An 18,282-nucleotide genomic window follows, 5' to 3' on the forward strand; every position below is an offset into this window, starting at 1 on the left:
GATGAAAAGGCTCTTGCCCCCAGACGATCATTAGGATCGCCAATGTGCTCCCGGTCTTGAGTCTCTCGACTGGGATAATCACCCGTATGCTTCCTTCTTGATTCGACCGCCTCACACACCCTCCATCAGACCAAGCATTACCTCGGAACATCATGCTGACGATTGCTCTGCTGTTTGCCATTGCCTTTACTTTCGTGCTTTACCTTTTCATATCCTCTATTTATACAAGGCGTCGCCATGCTACAGTCGCACAGCAGCTCGGCTGTCGGCCAGCACCCAAAGAATACCTCCCGGATCCACTGGGACTTGTGAACATGTACAAGCTCCTGCGGGCAAACAGTAAGAATGAAGTCCTCGAGTACATCCGAGGCGTGTTCGACGATGTGTCGCTACGCACGAACAAGACAGTCTATTCTTACGACACGTCCATGCTCGGCGACCGGGTGTTCTTCACGTGCGACCCGAGGAATATCCAGGCCATTCTGGCCACTCAGTTCAAGGATTTCGAGCTGGGGAAAATCCGCACGGGCGCGTTTGCTCCATTGTGAGTCGTGGGCGTGAGACGGTCACAATGGAAAGAGATCAGGCCGCTGACCGCTGAAAACAGACTTGGCCACGGCATCTTTTCGGCAGATGGCAAGCAATGGGAGCACTCTCGCGCTCTGTTACGCCCCCAATTCTCTCGTGATCAGGTCAAGGACTTGGATCTGGAGGAGAAGCATGTCCAAAACTTGCTCAGAACACTTCCCGTGGCAGCGGACGGTTGGACGAGCACCACTGACATCCAACCCCTGATCTCCCGATTCACCATGGACTCGGCCAGCGAATTCCTCTTTGGAGAGAGCACAAACATTCAACTATCTGCGCTCTCCGAGGAGGCCGCGGCCAAAAATGCCGAAGACCGCGCCTTTGTGGAAGCTTTCGAGGCTTGTCAGGACCGCATGGCCAAGGCGCTCTTGCTGAACGAATTCTACTCGGTGGTCCTGACCAAGAAGCATGAGGATGACTGTCGATTGTGCCATCGCTACATCGACCGATTTGTGCACAAAGCTCTGGGTCGCGATAGAAAGCAAGATCCTGTTGGCGAGAGCAGCAAAAAGGAAAAGTACGTCTTCCTCGAAAGCCTCGTCAGTGAGACTCGAGATCCTATCGAGATTCGAAACCAGCTTCTGTCAATTCTGCTGGCCGGCCGCGACACCACCGCGTCATTGCTGAGCTTCTTGTTCCTCATGCTGGTCCAACATCCCGAGATATTTGACAAGCTACGATCAGTCATCATCGAAGACTTTGGATCCTTCCATTCGCCCAAAAACCTCACTTTTACGGACTTGAAGGCGTGTTCCTACTTACAGTGGTGTATCAATGAGACCTTGAGGCTTTACCCTAGCGTACCGCTTAACGGGCGGCGGTGCGTAAGAGACACCAGCCTACCATTCGGCGGTGGCGAGGACGGCCTTTCGCCCGTTTTCATACCGGCCGGGACAGAGATCGCCTATCTCGTGTATGTGATGCACCGGCAGTCGGACTTCTGGGGCCCAGATGCGGATACTTTCAGGCCGGAGCGGTGGCAGAATCACAAGTATGGCTTCGAATATCTGCCGTTCAACGGCGGGCCAAGGTACGTGTGATTGATTTCGACCAGATACCTACCTAGTCTGTCGGTCCTGACTTCGACCAGAATCTGTCTCGGACAACAGTTTGCTTTGACAAAGGCTGCATACGTGACGGTCCGCCTCCTCCAGCGCTTCGACCAGCTCGATGGATCGAACTTGTCGCCGGGGCCGATCAAATGGGCCGTCACCTTGACTGGCAAGCCCAAAGACGGGGTCAGGCTGCGACTGCATGCCGCAGCTGAACGTCGATCTGAAGCAATAGATGCATAACCGGTCTGCAAGGGGACAGGCTGAGCCTTGCTTGGCTCACACTCTTAAGATCAAACTGCAAAGGTTAACCGGGTTTATACGCAGTAGGTAATATCCAAGGGCCAGGGTCAATAGGGAGTACTTGGCCACCAACAAGCAGCTCATGTCACCAAAGGCATGCATTAGTGGCGTGGGCAGGGTGTTTTAGCAGAAGCATGATCCCTGTTGTAAGACCGTGCACCAAGTACGCAGTGATCCATTGTTGCGCAGACAAATCTTCAGGACATTCAGCTCCGACATCCTCCACATCACCGGCATGGCTTGGTATTTCTTGGGGTTTCTTGGAGCCTCGGCCAGCAGAAAGTGACAGCTCTTGATTGACAGGCCTCCAGCTGTGCGGTGTGTTCGGGATGCCTGATCCCATACCGCAGACAAGGTCAGTCCTTCGGCTCCCTCGATGTCGCCTTTCGAAATCTATCCTCGCCCCGTAGACCGCTAGTCCTTCTCTCTTCTACAGCTTTTGAGGCGGAGGAGCCCCCGTTTTCTGCCCGAAGAGGCGATGTCACCGACGACATGTGCGCGGATATGCAGCTTATTTTGGTGGCTTTCTCTCCTCCAGCTTGCCACGGGGGCCGAAGTGGATGAGGACGCCATCGACAAGGCCAGTTCCGGTCCGGTATACTCGTACCGGCCGAGCAGTGTCGATTTCGGCCTCGCATCGTCCAACGACAGCATCTTGTCAGATGACGGTTCCCCCTGGTCATACAAACCAACGTGTACAGCGAATCTCAGCGAGATCGGCAGCGAATTGTGCGTGTACACGGCCAAGTTCTTCAGCAATGGCCGCGGCATCTCGATCTTCACGACGCCTGCCATCGCAGTGGAATTCGCCGTCACTCTGGCTTTCTTGGATGAGCAAGAGCCACCACCCATGCCAGACAACACGCTTCGTATCAACACCTTCACCGGTGCCTGGTACACTCAGTCTGTACCGGGCAAGGGGATGGGCACGCTGGCGAAGCGCGACCTGCTCCGCGGCGACACCATCACGGCGTATACCCCCGTGCTGCTCGCGTACAAGGAAGACATTCTCCCCCGAGACGAGCGGGAGAGGTTCCTGCAGCTGGCCCTGGCCCAACTGCCGCCCCCGTCGCGTGAAGCGTACTTGAAGCTGGCCACCATCTCCCACTCCGACGACCCGAGTGTCTTTCCCGCGCAGGAGATCGCCAGCGCGAACGCATTTGAGATGGTGCTCCCCGAGCAGAAGAAGAAGAAGAAGAAGAAGGAGGATCAAGCAAGTCCTCCTCCTGCCGCAGCATCGGCCGCAGCGTCGGCGAAAGCTCACCTGGCCATCATCCCCGAAGCGTCGCGCATGAACCACGACTGCGCGCCCAACGCCATCTTCCACGTGAACGCCTCGACGCTGACACACGTCGTGCGCGCGACCCGTCCCATCCACCAGGGCGAGGAGATCACCATCGCGTACACCAACCCGCTGGCCCCGCGCGCCACGCGACAGAGATACCTCGCCGGCGCGTTCCACTTCAAATGTACGTGCGGGCGTTGCCTTCGCCACGGCACCGGTACAGATGCAGATGCAGATGCAGTACTGGCCGAGATCTCTGCGCTGCAGACCGCATTGTCGCGCTGGTCAGATCCGACGGGCTCAGTCGCGGACGCCGGCGCCAACAACATCAAACGCATCGAGCGCCTGGTGCGCTTGCTCCGCGACGAGGGCCTGGAGGGATACCTCGACCCAGCCTACTGCATCGCCGCGCTGGTGTACAGCGCCGCCGGCAGCGTCCGGGGTGCCCGCAAGTACCTCGCCCTGGCGATCGAGGCCATCGAGCTGCGCCTCGGGCCTGGCGCGCCGGACCTGCCGGCTTGGAGGGACATGTTGCAAGATCCGACGAGGCACTGGAGCTGGATGCTCAGCAAGAGGAAGAAGGGCAAGATATGAGGCAAGGCAGGAGGGAGGAGAGAGATATATTCGATGTGAATAGTCATGTGTATTTATATATTATATAGACCCCGAGTTGTACTTTATACCTTGACATTTTCGTTTCGTTACCACAGGCTTTAAGTGAGTGCCCCTTTGGGCAGAGCATTTCTGAAGTGTCCCTGCTCCCTGAGCACTCCCCTGAGGAAAAACACATAGGGGCCCTAATCTGGTCCCTGCTAGGCGTCGATTTCGGACGGGCGTCAAGGAAACTGGCAGGACGAAGGATGGGGACTTGCATACATAGATAGGTTGTACGGTGTGCAGTGAATCTCCGCCGCTCATGCCACAGATACACACACTGTTCTGGCGCTATGGGAGCTGGGTGTGAGCTGGACGTCCCAAAGCCCAAACCCCACGGTAACACCATCTGTACGTACTGTATTACGAGTGCAAGAGCTAGTTTCCTTGCTCTGTACAGCTCTGTATATACAGGAGACATGTCCCAGTACTGTAGATACGGAACGATGAGACCTTCCATTCAGGTAGTCAAGCGTTTGAACGTCGAATTTCATGGTGACTTGCATCTCGTTTGATTTCATTTCATTCCGTCTCGACAAATATCGGACCATATAGCCCTGCACCCAAGCAAACACGCACACACACACAGGGAGGGAGAGAGCATCGCCACCGACACATATATGCTTGAGAGAAAAAAAGAAGAAAAGAAAGGACACAGAACCCAATGTATATCCCACTCACTGAAAACCCCAAGCTTCATCTGATTGTCGTCTTGAAATGAAATCCTTAAAAGCTCCTATGCTCCATGCACCCAACTCCTCGGCCGTCGTTTCCGGGCAGCTTAGGCACTTGGATTAACTTATCAGGCCTTCCTCGATGCACTCTTGACGCCCTTTCCGACACGGTCCAGAAATGTCCACGCGGCCCGATCGTCCTCGAACGCGATATACCCGTCGAATGCTTTGGCCGGGGTATTCTTGACGATCTTGGTAACGACCTCCTCGACGGCCAGCACGTCGGCGATGGAGACGGGCAAGCTGCTCCCATTCGCGCTCTCCTCGTCGCAGATGGCGCGCATCTCGATCTCCGCCGGCACGGGCAGGATGCGGATCCCGCTGCTCCCCGCGCGTGGCAGGCGCATCAGCTCGCAGACCTTGGGGCACACGATGTTGGATTGTGGGACCAGGAGGACGAGTTGTGTTTGTGGCGTCAGCAGCAGGGTGGAGATGGTCGTGTATGTCTGCGGGTAGATAATCGAGGCTACCGTCGGGCAGGAGAGGAGGTAGGTTCGTAGTTCCGGGTTGCTGCTGCGGTGTTGGTGCTTGCTAGAGTTCTTGTGGCCTTTGCTGCTATGGTGGTGGTGGTGCTGCGATCGCGACTTCGTGGTCGTCGAACATTGGCGATCGTCTGCTGGGTCTGCCTGCAGTGCTGACAGCACCGTCTCTGTAGTGGCACCACCGGCGACAAGACGCTCTTGGTGCTTTGATTTATGCTCCACTCTCGCTTTCCGAGAAGAACACTTTGGTTCCGAGGTGAAGCAGCAGTTCTTGACGGGAGGAAGCGAGCATCTGCCGGTCGGGTAAGCAAAGTCCCAGCACGAAACGCCCAAGGCTTCCATTTGCGACTCCAAATCGGTAATGTTGAGCGTCGTCGTGGATACTGTCTGCTTCGGGACCGTTTGAATCTGTTCTTTCGTCGAGTCCGCTTTCGCCATGCTGAAGCTGGACTGTCTGAAGGCTTGTGTGCTGAAATGCATGTGGAGCAAAGTCTGACGCTAGACCGGTAGCCCGTCTCAGGTTATGCTCGCGCAACGGGGCAGGAGGCACCCCTACTTGTACGTCGCGTGAGGGCTTGATGGGTGGTAGGTGGCACTGGGCTCTGCCTACAAATCAAGATATTGGACCTCCTGATCGGAAAGACTCGTTTTCTCGAACAGGAAGATCTGCTTGGCGCTCACTCTTCGCTGGAGGCTGATCAAGGCTGACAATCTGTCGATGATAGCTAGATTCCGGTCGTGAGAGGATGATGGAGAGGGTCAATGAGTCTTCAAATCATTTCAGCCATGGAAAGTAGATAGATACGGCTCCGCGGATGCGGGGCCCGAGGGAGATATAGTAAAGAGCATATACCCTCCGTTCCCTACACGGAAAGGGAATGTCAGAAGTTCTCAAACCGGATCGAAACCCGGCACCCAGAGAGCCATATACAAAAGACGTCCTGCCTCAGGTCGCATGACCCCGGACCGCTGAACGGGCGCCGAGGGTTGCACTCAGGTCCTCCCGTCCACTCCTTCGGCGGCCCTGAGATGAGTAAGAGGGGCGTCGGGCCTAGCAATTACTCTCCATGCTTTGGCTTTTTCACCTATGAGCGATTTTTTCTCGGTCAATATGCCTTGCATTTCTGCAAGGTCGAGGGCAAGGGAAAAGGAGGGCTGGGACCACCGGCGAGAGGTCCGGGATCAGCTCCAGGGGATCATGGTTGAATTGCGATATCAGTCAATACCAACTAAAAAGCGCGTTCCCCGCAGCCGGACAGCCGTTTGACCTAGGGGCGACTTCAGCTGCTATAGGAATAGGCTGGTGGTGCCGAAGTCGCGAGGCCGAGTTGGCGGCTGCGGCCGCGGCTGATGTTTCATCGATAATTCTTCCACCTAGCCACTTAAGTCAGGGTAAAGCTGGGGATGAGGTGAGCGTGATAGGGCGCCTCAGGAAGGCTGACCCAGAATTCTCCAGGTGGACGACCCAGCGAGAGCATTTGCTGGCAGACTGAGTTGGGCAGCCGTTTTAGCGAGACAAAGGTGCAGAAGGAGGGGGAATGGTTGGTATATCGAGGTGTTCAAACTATTGGTGAATATCCCTCACGCATCTCGGATGGTGGTTTGCGGAAGCCATGGCACGCACCTTCCGAGATCGACAAGTGCATCCAGGCGGCGACGTTGCGTTCGCGAGGTGGTGGTCGGCGATTTCTCGGTCCTTGAATATCGCTGTGGAATGAAGCAAGATGGATTGATCTCAGGAAGACCTATTTCGGCTTATTCGAAGCCATACTCTGTGGAAAAGTCTCTCTTGTCGGCAGGTTCCACGTCCTGCTCTTGAGATATACGGAGCCATATGTATATACAGTAAGGATATGTATGTGCAGGGTGGCAGGGACAGGGAAGATCGGCCAGCAACGGCACACCAGCAACGGCACATTGCGCTTCATTTCTGCCGCAGTGAATGCTTCTTCACGCCTCGTGTCCCTGCATGTGGGTAATGCCGACGACTTCCCGAAGTTCAATGGGTAGGTAACGTAACCTTGAAGACCAAAACTTGATTGTCAAGATTGAAACCACCCTCATCGGCATACGGTAATAACCCGCCGTTCATGTACCCATTCTGAGTGATGAAGTCGTTGTCACTCAAGCTGAATATGAAATACTCGCCGTCAGACTTGGTATATCCATCCTTGCAGGTGGCACTGGAAGGGTGGACGGGGACTACGGCTATTGACTCCCACTTTTCATTCAAAAGGCTGGCATCTTGGGCGCCACCATTGTGCAGCCCGAAACGGTTGAGCTGAGAGTTGACATTGTAGTCGAGCCAAGAGCAATAGGTGGCAGGTATGATCGCCGAAGCCAGGACACCGCTCACAGAAGCCGCAGAACAAGTTGTGCAATCGTATGTGTTTCCGGCCAGATTGGTGGCATTGGAGATGTCGAAGACGTCGATGTGGCGGTATCGGGATAGCGAGTTCGACTGGCCATGGCCACGACCGGAGTCACGGGCAAGGACAAGGAATTGAGTCGGGCTGATATAGTGAATCTCGGATTGCGCAGCAACCAGGGTGTTGTTGTTGAAGACCGGCAGTGGAACCATATACTCCGCCTTGTAGATTGGCGTGGATGGATCGCTCACATCATATTCAAGCAGCCGACTGAGGCGTCGTGTGGAGGAATTGTCGCCACCTTCCTGAGCCAAAGCCGACTGCATAAGGGCGTAGAGAGTCTTCTTATCTGGCGAAGACGTCAGTCCTTCAAGACCCTGGTTATTCGAACGTCCGGTGTCGGGGTTCGCTGGGATCGTTTCAAAGTCCGGGTCATAGCGAGGTGGGCTATCAGCGTTGAAAGACTCGGTGCCGTTTCGCTCAGGAATGATTGCAGATGGAGGTCGGATAGCCCCTGTCATCTTACCGCTTTGGTCGAAATGGTAGATGTATGGGCCATATTCATCGGAGACCCAGAATCCATCAGGACTAAGAACAAGACCTTCGGTGTCTCCACACACACGGTGGCCTCCCGTACCATTGCCGCCAAAGCCATCACCCGTATACGTGGCAGATGGAAGTTCAGGGAAGCCAGGGAAGGTGAGGTAAGGTGGTCTGAGATCGGCATCAAGACCAGTCATAGGTGTCCCAGTAGGATCTGTGAAACGGACGGTGTCTAGGTATTGCAAATGAACGTTTGGCGAGCTTGGGTCGGTGGCTGTGGAATTGTAATTTGGCTTGAAGCTGACCTGGAATTTGTGGACTCGAGGTTGATAATTCAATGTGCCTTCCGTGTTCCACCCACGATCGGGTAGAGCCCAGAGAGTGCCCGTGTAGACTCCATCGCTGTCGACTTTCCATGAGTGTTGGTCGATGGCGGCGCTACTGCCGAAGCCTCCTGCAGTATCGCCAAACTTGTCGCGTGAATCCGAGGGTGCGAACCCATAACCAGCCAAAGCCTGATAGACATAAGTCTGACCATTGCAGGTGGTGGAGTTGACGACCGCTTCAGCTCGTTGGACAGGAGAGGCCAACGCAAAGCTGGCAGCCAATGAAGAGATAAGCAGTGTTTTCAAGACCATTGTGGTTACTCTTGCTAAGGCTTGATGAGTTATTACTGGGGCTATTATTGGTTGCCTGAAGAAAGAGGGAGTCCTGTACAGTAAGCTCAGCGCAATGAACGACGTGGCAAGCCTGAATGCTTTGGAAATGCAAACGCAGGAACGATTGACATGACGGAGGTGCCCAAGAAGCACTTGAACGGTCTTTTAACAGATGAAGCAACGGTTGACTATGAGATGACGGTCTCGAAACCAACTGCACGTGTACGGAGGAATCTGCTTGATTCGTGCGAGCATAGCGACGTGCCAAAAGAAAAGTGTGCAGATTTGAGTGGAATGGTACAAGCTAAGCGAGCACTAAATGCCATCCAAAAGGTGCTTGGCAGATCAGGAGGGAGCCGTGAGCATCCCGTTATTTCAAGTCCAGCGGCTGCACAGTGAGTGTTGGCAAGGAATGAAGAAGACAAAGCTGAGAGATAATTACTGCGAAGTGTTCAACGACCAAGAAAGTAAGCCGAGGAAGTACACGTAGATTAGACAAGGGGCGCGAGGGGCTAGCTGTGATGTATCATTGACTGGGGAGCTGTTCACGGTTACTTAGCGACGTCTCCATTCTAGCTTGTTAGACGACTTGATTCAGGCCAGGCAGCACTCTGCAAAAGTCCCCACGGCGTCGCCAATAGATCCCTAGCTTTAGAAAAGCTCAGCCCTAGAGTGCTTCCATCCCAGCATCCTTCTGGACAGAGAATAGGTATGAATTGTCGTTGGCCGTGGTTGATGAATGGTCTGTCCATTCCTCGCATTCATGAACTGGTGTTTCCTGACTAGACAATGCATGACGATTGGTGGTAAGCAGTGTGGGCACGGGGGAGGAGCCAAGTTCATTGCTTTGTTTGAGATGTGGCTTGTACCACAGTCAAATGTCGTGATCACCGAGGGAGACAAGGCAAAGACTGATCGGGGTCAGATCGCCATACTCAAGCAACAATTGGTCGATCGGCAGCAGCTGTGGCAGTGCTTGAATTCGCCCTATCACAATAAAGAGGGCTTTGAAGGGAGAGAACCGAAAAGAGAATGGCTCGTGGGTCGTGCCAAGCCCGCTGCTCCAGGTACCATCACGTGGGTCAACCTGCTCCGCTGCTCATTGGTCGAGAGACGTCATTGGCGCTGTTGGAATCTCGACATGACGTAGTTGCATATGCTTCCTCGATCTTGGGGAGCAAAGACGCAGATCGAGGGGTTGGCAGCTGATCGTCACTGATTCCCCCGCTGAGAGCCTCTTGCTGTCTATATAAACACTGGAAAGTCCTTGAGTTGGAAGTTTTTTCCTTACCATCAGCATCAACTTCACGATCGAAAGCCTGCAAAACAAACCCAGTTCACAACAACATACACATCTAATCACTACAACAACAGTTGTTCAACAATCGCAATGGATACCATCAAGTATGTGGCCCTTGGATCATCTTACCCTCATCGCACCTGCTGACAGTTTACCTCAGGAACACCGTTAACTACGTTACCGAGTCCATCTCCGGCGCCAGCGCCACCGCTTCGAAGGAGGCTAACAAGAACGTCGCCAAAGACAGCAACGCCGACGTCTCCACTCGTGCTCAAGCTGCCGGCGATGCCATCTCGGACAAGCTCGACGAGCAGAAGCATGACCGCAAGGCCGATGTCCACAAAGAGGCCGCCAAGCACTAGATTCTCAACTACATGAGAATATGATATGAGATATGATTGCAATAGTTGGAGCTACGAAGACAGAAAACTGGTCGGCGAGATACCCCAACAAGCCTCGAATCGAGGTATGAACTTGGCAATGCTCAATAGCTTCACATAGTCTGAATGGACAAAACATTAGCACAACTTCTGAAAGTACATTTTGTGTCTTGTGTAGACCGTAACCGTTGCTCCTCCTGCCTCTTCAACGGGTTGACCAGCTTCATCGACAAATGAACGGTAATCTGTGAGTGGTGACTACACATAATTCCTGCCGTGGCCTTCAAGCGCAGCAGCTGTCAACGTCCTCATCCGTTCGCGCTCTAGGGGGTGAATGTTTTCAAGCGCAGCATCAACGACACTAGCTCGATTCTCCATGGTCGCTATCGTACCGCTCTCTGACAAGTAACTCGGTGGACGATACCCGACGGTCTGATGTACTGAGTTCAAGGCTTCCTCGTACGTAGGCGTCAGAGGGGTAGGAGGTACTTGTACTTCCTTCCAGTGGACTAAATCCGGGTTCAGCCTCTGGAAAACAATGTCAGTCATCCGTGTCCATTCATTCTTGTTAGATGCTTACCATGCTTGTGCGCGTATTACCATACACAGGTGGCGGAGGTTGGATTGCTGCTTGATTTTCCACGTCTGGACCAAAGCTAGTATCCGTGGCCATGTGTATCTGGATGGGCTTTTCAAGGACCAAGTCACCTATTGGCTCATCTTGTCTTCTTCTCCCGTCGCGACGGCTTCGAGCTTGTCCTGCCACGTGCCGGCGTCGGGTTCCGCCCGTTGTCCGATGTCTCGGCCTCCTCGGTCGTCGCATGAGCATGAACATTCGAATGAGTTGATGGATGAAGATCCCAGTCAGGGTCAGGATCAAAAGTAGCGAGAGGACGTGGAACATGGTATTTCTACCCACGCCCGTGGTTGTGAGGACCACATCTGCAATTATCAGCTGTATCCTTGATGCTTCGCGGTGGCCAACTCACAGATGACTACCGCAACCAATAAAGTGACGCCAAATGCAAAGCTGATTCTTGCCTTTGCGTTGACATCTGGGTCGCGATATGATTTCCTCGAGAAAATACCGTATTTCTTGTTGCTTCGCTTTGAGGAACGGCTCCTGCTGCTCGTGCTGCTGCCGTTTCGGTACGACCGCATGGCTTGACGTTCGGATGGGGTAGGTTCATCGTCCATGTTCCGGGCAAGTGGTATTGGTTCAATCGACTCAGCGACAGAGGGCGGCGGGCGCAAGCTACCTGCATACATATCTGACTGCTCGTCCTCGTCGCCTCGTCGGACTGATAGAGGTGGAACTTCACCGGCCCTCCAAGGCGCGTTCTCTATGACGGAGCGTGTTGAAGTCCTCGACCTTGTGCTGGCAGGCAATGCACCACGAGCAAACATATCGTTTCGGGCTGAGCGGCGGGACGTGGCCAGGAACAGTGGCACCACGAAAGTCTTTGCCGCGGGATTTGGTGAAGCAGCGGCACTGCTTGGGCTCTGATTTGACCTCCATAGACGCGACATACTGCTCATGGCGCTCGTCCGCATGGCCGTCGAAGCTGAGTCAAGTGTCGGTTGAGGAGGTAGAATGTCTGTCTCTTCCATTATTGCAGAACTTAAACTCCGTTCTTGCTCTGTCTCTGGTAGTTGAAGGCAGCTGGAGGCAGATCACCCTTCGAAGAGAGGACAAGGCAAGATTGACATGGGGGGCAGCGATGGAGAAGAAATGCACTGAACTTTACCGTCGTGGGATACGGCATGACAAAAAGGGAAGCAACACAACATCAGGGTGAATACACGTGCCGCGTCCGGGCTTGAGTCTCAGAAACAGGACCGTCCTTTTAACCAGTGGCTGCCACAAGAGGACGCCCATACTGGGCAATGTGCTTTCTTACGATGGTGCAAGGAGCAAAGAATTGGCGGTGGAATTTTGATGAGAGTGAAACATTGAAACCCTTTGAATTGCGAGAGTCAGACGGTTTGACAGGCTGTCATTTCTGTTCCCACTCAGAAGGAGACGAGTTACAACTGCGACGTGGTGGAGGGTAGCGACAGTCAAAGCAGGGTAAAGCAGGTCGACAGGATGGTTCGAAAGAGGACGCGTTCTGAAACGCCATGTGGTCGTGTCACGGGAAGGCCACCGGGGGGCCTGCCAGTGGACCACCCAAGAAAGACCACACCTTAAGGGCTCGCTGCGTGCTAGGCACGAACTCTTTGGGAGTCCCTCTAGAGCGTGCCTGGGCTATTAGGCTACTGCAGGGGGTAAACCAAAGGGCGTTCAGCGGACTTCTGGGATGGATGCCCTGGGTCCCTAGGGTTTGCACGGCTTCCCCGAGGCTGTTCGCATTATGACGTTGCGGCACCCCCCTCCTCGCACAATAGTCCCGATCCTTCGCCAATACTGACAATCACGACGAGCACAGCAACGCCCTCCTGGCATTGGCTCGCTTATGCCCCAGCCGCGATGCTTACTAGATTCCAATGAGGAAATCTTCGCGATTCCACGAGGCGGAAGTCGCCCTAGGGCCTAGATTTGGAGTATTTATCGAGCAGAACACCGCCTCACAATTCGTGCTTTTTTCTTGATACACGAACATCCAGCAACATGCCTCCGTACAGCACGAATCGAAAGTATATAATGAAGAGCACTACGCGGCCTCCAAGTGCTCGTATGTCAGTCAGAACGCTCCTATCAGTTCCTAAGCAGCAAATCCTTCACCCATATTCGTAAAGAAACTCGACCTAGTCGCATTCGCAAATTTTTGAGGAGACTCAAAACATGTTCCCTATAAAACTGTTAGCAAGAGGCGTGACCGGCGCATATGGCCTTGCGCGTGAAGCAATGGCCGACCATGACGCCAAAAAGACTGCGACACCTCAGAGTCACCTGCAAGTTCCCTCCTCAACCAAGGAGGACGCCGACCTTTCAGATACCTCATCAGTTGAGTCATCCGACGGCGAGGAGGCAGCACAAGAACTCGACGAGGTCCAGCAGTCATTTATGCCAACATCAAAAGATTCTCAAATTGACAATGCTCACGACGTTGACGAGGTGTTGGATGCCTTCACGACGAGACACCCACCTCCGAAATATTCGCCAGTCGCCGGGAAACTCGAAATACCTGTCATATTGCCACAGCGTCGGCCCAAGAGCAAAGAACGAGGCTTCGTTCGTGCCTATGCGCCTATCCTCCAGACTTGTGGAGTCGAGCAGGGCGAATTTCTCGACTTTTTAGATGGATTTGGAAAAGCAATCCAGGTATGCACGGACTCCTTTCCGCTTCCTAAATGCTGTGAGTACATCCGCTGACTTGAGTCATCGTTCAGCTGCATCCAGTTTTCCATGCTTTTAATCTAGCGTGCGCCGGAGCAGTCCTGGCGACCGACATTGCCGTTGGCCCCATGTTTTTCGTCCACGTCGGGGCCATGGTAGTCCACACCAGCGTGGAGCTTTCCAGGCGACAATATGTGAAATACGAATCGAACAAATATCTGGACAACATGAACGAGAACTTTTTCAAGCCCCGAGGCCTCTATGCTTTGGTCATGGCATATAAACCTGACTCGGACGATTTGGTCCAAAATGTGGATATGAACACCCACCTGGTAACCTCGATCGCAACCAGGGATTCTGGCCGCGGAAGTCGATTTGCCGATTCAGCAGGTTCTTCGAGAGAAATCGAGATCCCCGAGTCCGCCCCTCTCATCTTCCCGGAGCTGGACGCCCTACCGGAGGGCGAGAAAGAGAATGCATTCAAGCGCAGTGGCAAGAGACTAGGCGACTACTTTGATCGCCGCGCCCAAGCCAAATTCGAGAAGGCAAATCCTGGGTCCAAACTCAACGTGTATCAGGATAGGCAATTTGCGTCGCGCTTCAGCGATCCCAATCATCCCGCCAACAGCGGCAGCCTGATAGCCTTGCTGAGCGGTGGAAAGATTGACACGACTGAGACGGATCGAGCGAAGGCTGAGAGAAGGGCACGCAAACGCCAGTATAAGGACGGAAGACGTGTTGCGAGGGGCCGTGAACCGCGTTACGATGCCAGCGGTATGAATAAGAGGGCTCCTCAAGGAGGGCTTAAGGGATTGATGAGGTCGGACGTGTTGTACCTCATGATAGTAAATTATCCCAGCGAGGCGGAGCTGAAGGAAGCGGCTCAGGCTATGACCGATTTACGGTTGAGGTAGCGTTAGGTTGACACCCAGGGAGTTTCAGAAGAGCATTTCGTGGTCTGCTGGTATAGTGAAAATTTGTATTCTTGCCTATGTGCCGAATATCAGTGCCATGCCTCGTGAACCTGGAAAAAGGCATCTGAATGAAGCGGCCTGGATTCCTCACTCGGTTGTGCTGAAGGTTGGCCCATACCTGGCACGCTTTCTCGCTGGATAACAGAGTCATGGGGTATTTCACCTAGACTATGTTCCTTTCTACTCAGAGTAAGAATCACAAGGCGCTGCAACGACGCGAGGTTTTCGTACGGATGTCATCAGTTGGAGAAATTGGAAGGAAGTTGATGAACCCTAAGTCTCCTGTGCAGCCGGGTTGGCGATGTCCTGGCACAAGACTCCTAATCTTATGATCGAGCTCGGGTTATTGTCCCTTGACTTGATGACGGGAAAAAGATGAAGACCTGGGCTCAGTGTCCTGGGTAATCTGGAGGCCGTTCGCATTCGGAAGTTGTTGACAAGGAATTGTTTGACATCTCCACGCGAACGCGAGCGCTTATATCAGCCGTGATACTGTGACCGCCTCCGCATTTCGCCTAGGCCACTTCCCAAACATCGCACATGCGTTGTCGGTGGTGGCTATTCGAACTTGATAGGGATTGGTCCTCAAGCCTAGCACTTCGACTCTCATGGCGCTACTGTTGCGCATTCAGAGCTGGCTTTGTACTCGAGAAGCTCTGGCCCTACAGCGGAAGGGTGATTGACCATGTGGATAACATGATCTCAGGACGCATCTCTGTCAGGCAAAGCCGTCACCGCCCTAACTCACCAAGAATGAGGTTGCGATCCGTCGAGCCGGAAACGACTGAATTGGTTAGCAGTATTTAGGACGCCAGATCAAAGAGCACTCACTGATTGGTGCTTCGGTGGGCGAGAACCGTACGTCGTTGACCGTTCCTTTATGCCCTGGGAGCTTATAGAGTAATTTCGCGGATCCGGTGTCCCAGATCACTACCGTCCGATCACCTGCCCCAGCACAGATTTTGTCCCCTATTGGACTCCAGCTTGCTCGTATCAGGTTCTTTTCAAAGCCTGAAGGAGCTCCATCATAAGTCTGCACCGCCCGATCGACCGGAGCGAATGGCCTAATATCCCATGTCCGCACCGTAGAGTCATGAGAATTTGAAAGTAATGTTTGCGAGTCGGGTGACACTTCCAACGAGGTGATCGTGTCTTGGTGCCCAGTCAGGGTGTAGGTAACCTCCATTTTGCGGGCATCCCAAACTTTGATGTCGTTGTCAATACCACCCGAGTAGATCTCATGGCCCTGCTCGGCCATAGCCACCGCTGTAATGGGGAAGTCTGTTTCGATGTAGTCGACCGCCGCTTTCTGGCGAGGATCCCATATCCCGATGCAGCCATCATCGCTGCCGCTGAGTAGGAGGTCTTGACCACGTCTACTCAAGTCCAAGCAGTTTATGACTTCCTCATGACCGACGTGCTTACGTATCCTCAGGCCTGTTTCGAGATCCCAGCTCGCGATAGTCATGTCGGCAGAAGCGGAATATATCGTTCTCGAATCGCGGGACCATTGCAAATCCAACACAGCGCCTTTGTGGCCAGTCATGATTCCGTAGTTTTCGCAACCCCCATATGTATTCCAAAGCATTATTGAGCGGTCCATGGACCCTGAGGCAATATGTTGACCCGTGGGATCGAATCTGGTCGCGAAAACCTCCCCTGAGTGACCTGCCAGTTCCATGATGGGAGCCGCCAACGCGCTGGTGCGAAGAGCCTGTTGACACGTTATTAGCATATCAATTTAGACTCTATAGCCTCACAACATACGGAGGGAACGAGAGTGCCATTTTGATCTTTCGCGCCAACAGTCAGGGCCTGTTTGTCGTTCAGATCTGAACTGGACTTTTGCCTCTTTACCAGTGCTTGTGGCTGGCTGAAGCTGTCAGAAGCTTGTCGTTTTATGGACGGCATCATGGTGAAGAGGTCAACGGGGACACAGAGGAGCCTGAGGGAGTAGCAGAGGACACAATGACAAATGATATACGAACTGCACTCGCTACAGTTCCGGCGCAGGATGTCGAACAGTTCCAGAAACTTTTTGACTCGGCTGCCGGAATATCAAATACTCCGGCGATCCAAAGCCTTGGCGTGCCGTGTATGAATCTCGAACTCAGCCATATAACAACGCGATTGTCATTAGATAAACGGTTCTTTTAAATCTCGGATTACGTTACTCCGGCGCAAAGCTAGTCCGTGGTGAGATGACCAGTCGCCGGTAAGAAAACTCATTTCTGATTCGAATGGCGTCGAGCCAGAAAGCCGCCCGCGTGGGCGAAGAGTAAGCAGTCCTCAAATCGTCTTGTATGTCATCTATTGATCGTGGTTCCCTTAGGATCTGGAAGTAAGTAACCCCCAAGGATCAATGGTGAACCGGTCTTACGATCTCAGGACGCGAGTGGACAAAGTCAATGCTGAGCTGGTCACCCTCACATATGGGACAATCGTGGCACAATTATGTACAGACTACGACTATGATTACACCCAGGTTAACCAGCAACTGGACAAAATGGGGTATAATATCGGCATGCGACTTATTGAGGATTTCCTTGCGAAGTCTAATACTGGCCGCTGTGGGAATTTCAGGGATACAGCAGAGATGATCTCCAAGGCACGCTATTTTGACCAGGACTCCGGACAGCCTTCTGACTTTAGAACAGGTTGGCTTCAAAATCTTTCTGAATATTACGCCTACCGTCACGAACTGGACTGCCGACAACAAGCAATTCTCATTGCTGTTCGACGAAAACCCACTGGCGGACTTTGTGGAACTTCCGGACGACGGGCGGGCTCAAGATGAGCTGTGGTTCTCCAACATCCTCTGCGGTGTTCTACGTGGAGCATTGGAAATGGTACCCTCGATCATGATGCGATCCTCGAAAAGCGATTCTAATAACATGTTAGGTCCAGATGTCCATTGAGGCACGTTTTGTCAGCGACATGCTTCGAGGCAACGATGTAACGGAAATGCGGGTCACCCTGATTCGGTACATCGAAGACGAGATGCCTCCTGACGACGAATAGCTGCACCACACTCGTTCTATGGAACCAACATATCTACAACAAAGCTCAACTGGATCACATGAAACGGAGCAGACGAGCCGTTGCCGCACCCATCGGCTCGGATATCACGTGGTCCAAGCCCCTTTTCTCCATCGCCAGGGGACCACTTTATCTGCCCAACTACTTTATGATAGTCGGGAAAGGATTCACTATTACCCCTGAGGTAGTTTCAGCAACTGCAATGAGGGGACAGGGGCTCCCTCCGGGAAAAGGCTGAGCTGATGAAGCGATTGAATGGGCTGATGCGGTAAATATGACCTGTGTTGTTGCCCAGTTGACCGCATTCAGCCGGGCGTGGAATTTTTTGAAATGTTGCAGCATAGAAACCTGTTGAGGTGGGAGAAGGCGGTCGAGGTGAGGTTGTGGTGCACAGCCAAGCACCCCACCATCGGTAGCCCCATTTTGGGTAAGGCGTGCTGCAAACTTCGCGGGACGTGTCTGTAGGGCTGACACAGAACGCTCTGTGAGTGGCCAGGGCGTGGTCAGAGTCAGAAATCATAGGCGGCCTTTTTTGCCTGCAAGTGCCGTGTCCGCCTCTCGCTGCTCGCCCCCTGCCCTCTCGATCTCTTCTCGCCTGCGCCCTGACAGCAGCTCAGCAATCCCCAGCCCGTTCTCCAAT

The 18,282-nt window shown here is 53.5% G+C and overlaps 9 protein-coding genes across 9 annotated transcripts; 5 read left to right on the plus strand and 4 right to left on the minus strand.

The window, feature by feature from the left end:
- Positions 1-152: 152 nt before the first annotated feature.
- On the plus strand, positions 153-1,883 carry AYL99_08312 (hypothetical protein; the record flags this gene model as incomplete). Its single annotated transcript, XM_018839820.1, has 3 exons — positions 153-544; positions 608-1,618; positions 1,679-1,883. 3 exons carry the CDS (start codon positions 153-155, stop codon positions 1,881-1,883), a joined length of 1,608 nt encoding a protein of 535 aa, XP_018690941.1.
- A 538-nt stretch (positions 1,884-2,421) lies between these two features.
- Positions 2,422-3,822, plus strand: AYL99_08313 (hypothetical protein; the record flags this gene model as incomplete). Its single annotated transcript, XM_018839821.1, has 1 exon — positions 2,422-3,822. The coding sequence occupies one exon, from the start codon at positions 2,422-2,424 to the stop codon at positions 3,820-3,822; it is 1,401 nt and encodes a 466-aa protein (XP_018690942.1).
- An 862-nt stretch (positions 3,823-4,684) lies between these two features.
- AYL99_08314 (hypothetical protein) lies at positions 4,685-5,536 on the minus strand (the record flags this gene model as incomplete). The annotated part of the gene is made up of 1 exon (XM_018839822.1): positions 4,685-5,536. The coding sequence occupies one exon, from the start codon at positions 5,534-5,536 to the stop codon at positions 4,685-4,687; it is 852 nt and encodes a 283-aa protein (XP_018690943.1).
- A 1,561-nt stretch (positions 5,537-7,097) lies between these two features.
- Positions 7,098-8,648, minus strand: AYL99_08315 (hypothetical protein; the record flags this gene model as incomplete). The annotated part of the gene is made up of 1 exon (XM_018839823.1): positions 7,098-8,648. The coding sequence occupies one exon, from the start codon at positions 8,646-8,648 to the stop codon at positions 7,098-7,100; it is 1,551 nt and encodes a 516-aa protein (XP_018690944.1).
- A 1,411-nt stretch (positions 8,649-10,059) lies between these two features.
- On the plus strand, positions 10,060-10,331 carry AYL99_08316 (glucose-repressible protein; the record flags this gene model as incomplete). Its single annotated transcript, XM_018839824.1, has 2 exons — positions 10,060-10,073; positions 10,130-10,331. 2 exons carry the CDS (start codon positions 10,060-10,062, stop codon positions 10,329-10,331), a joined length of 216 nt encoding a protein of 71 aa, XP_018690945.1.
- A 276-nt stretch (positions 10,332-10,607) lies between these two features.
- Positions 10,608-11,960, minus strand: AYL99_08317 (hypothetical protein; the record flags this gene model as incomplete). The annotated part of the gene is made up of 3 exons (XM_018839825.1): positions 10,608-10,877; positions 10,930-11,291; positions 11,339-11,960. The coding sequence occupies 3 exons, from the start codon at positions 11,958-11,960 to the stop codon at positions 10,608-10,610; spliced, it is 1,254 nt and encodes a 417-aa protein (XP_018690946.1).
- A 1,174-nt stretch (positions 11,961-13,134) lies between these two features.
- Positions 13,135-14,543, plus strand: AYL99_08318 (hypothetical protein; the record flags this gene model as incomplete). The annotated part of the gene is made up of 2 exons (XM_018839826.1): positions 13,135-13,614; positions 13,683-14,543. The coding sequence occupies 2 exons, from the start codon at positions 13,135-13,137 to the stop codon at positions 14,541-14,543; spliced, it is 1,341 nt and encodes a 446-aa protein (XP_018690947.1).
- Positions 14,544-15,209: 666 nt separating this feature from the next.
- On the minus strand, positions 15,210-16,517 carry AYL99_08319 (hypothetical protein; the record flags this gene model as incomplete). The annotated part of the gene is made up of 4 exons (XM_018839827.1): positions 15,210-15,217; positions 15,352-15,387; positions 15,435-16,317; positions 16,371-16,517. The coding sequence occupies 4 exons, from the start codon at positions 16,515-16,517 to the stop codon at positions 15,210-15,212; spliced, it is 1,074 nt and encodes a 357-aa protein (XP_018690948.1).
- A 326-nt stretch (positions 16,518-16,843) lies between these two features.
- AYL99_08320 (hypothetical protein) lies at positions 16,844-17,624 on the plus strand (the record flags this gene model as incomplete). Its single annotated transcript, XM_018839828.1, has 5 exons — positions 16,844-16,881; positions 16,936-16,944; positions 16,992-17,088; positions 17,261-17,452; positions 17,505-17,624. The coding sequence occupies 5 exons, from the start codon at positions 16,844-16,846 to the stop codon at positions 17,622-17,624; spliced, it is 456 nt and encodes a 151-aa protein (XP_018690949.1).
- Between the last annotated feature and the right edge of the window lie 658 nt (positions 17,625-18,282).

The sequence above is a fragment of the Fonsecaea erecta genome (genome assembly GCF_001651985.1).
Source record: "Fonsecaea erecta strain CBS 125763 chromosome Unknown Scaff7, whole genome shotgun sequence".
NCBI lineage: Eukaryota > Fungi > Ascomycota > Eurotiomycetes > Chaetothyriales > Herpotrichiellaceae > Fonsecaea > Fonsecaea erecta.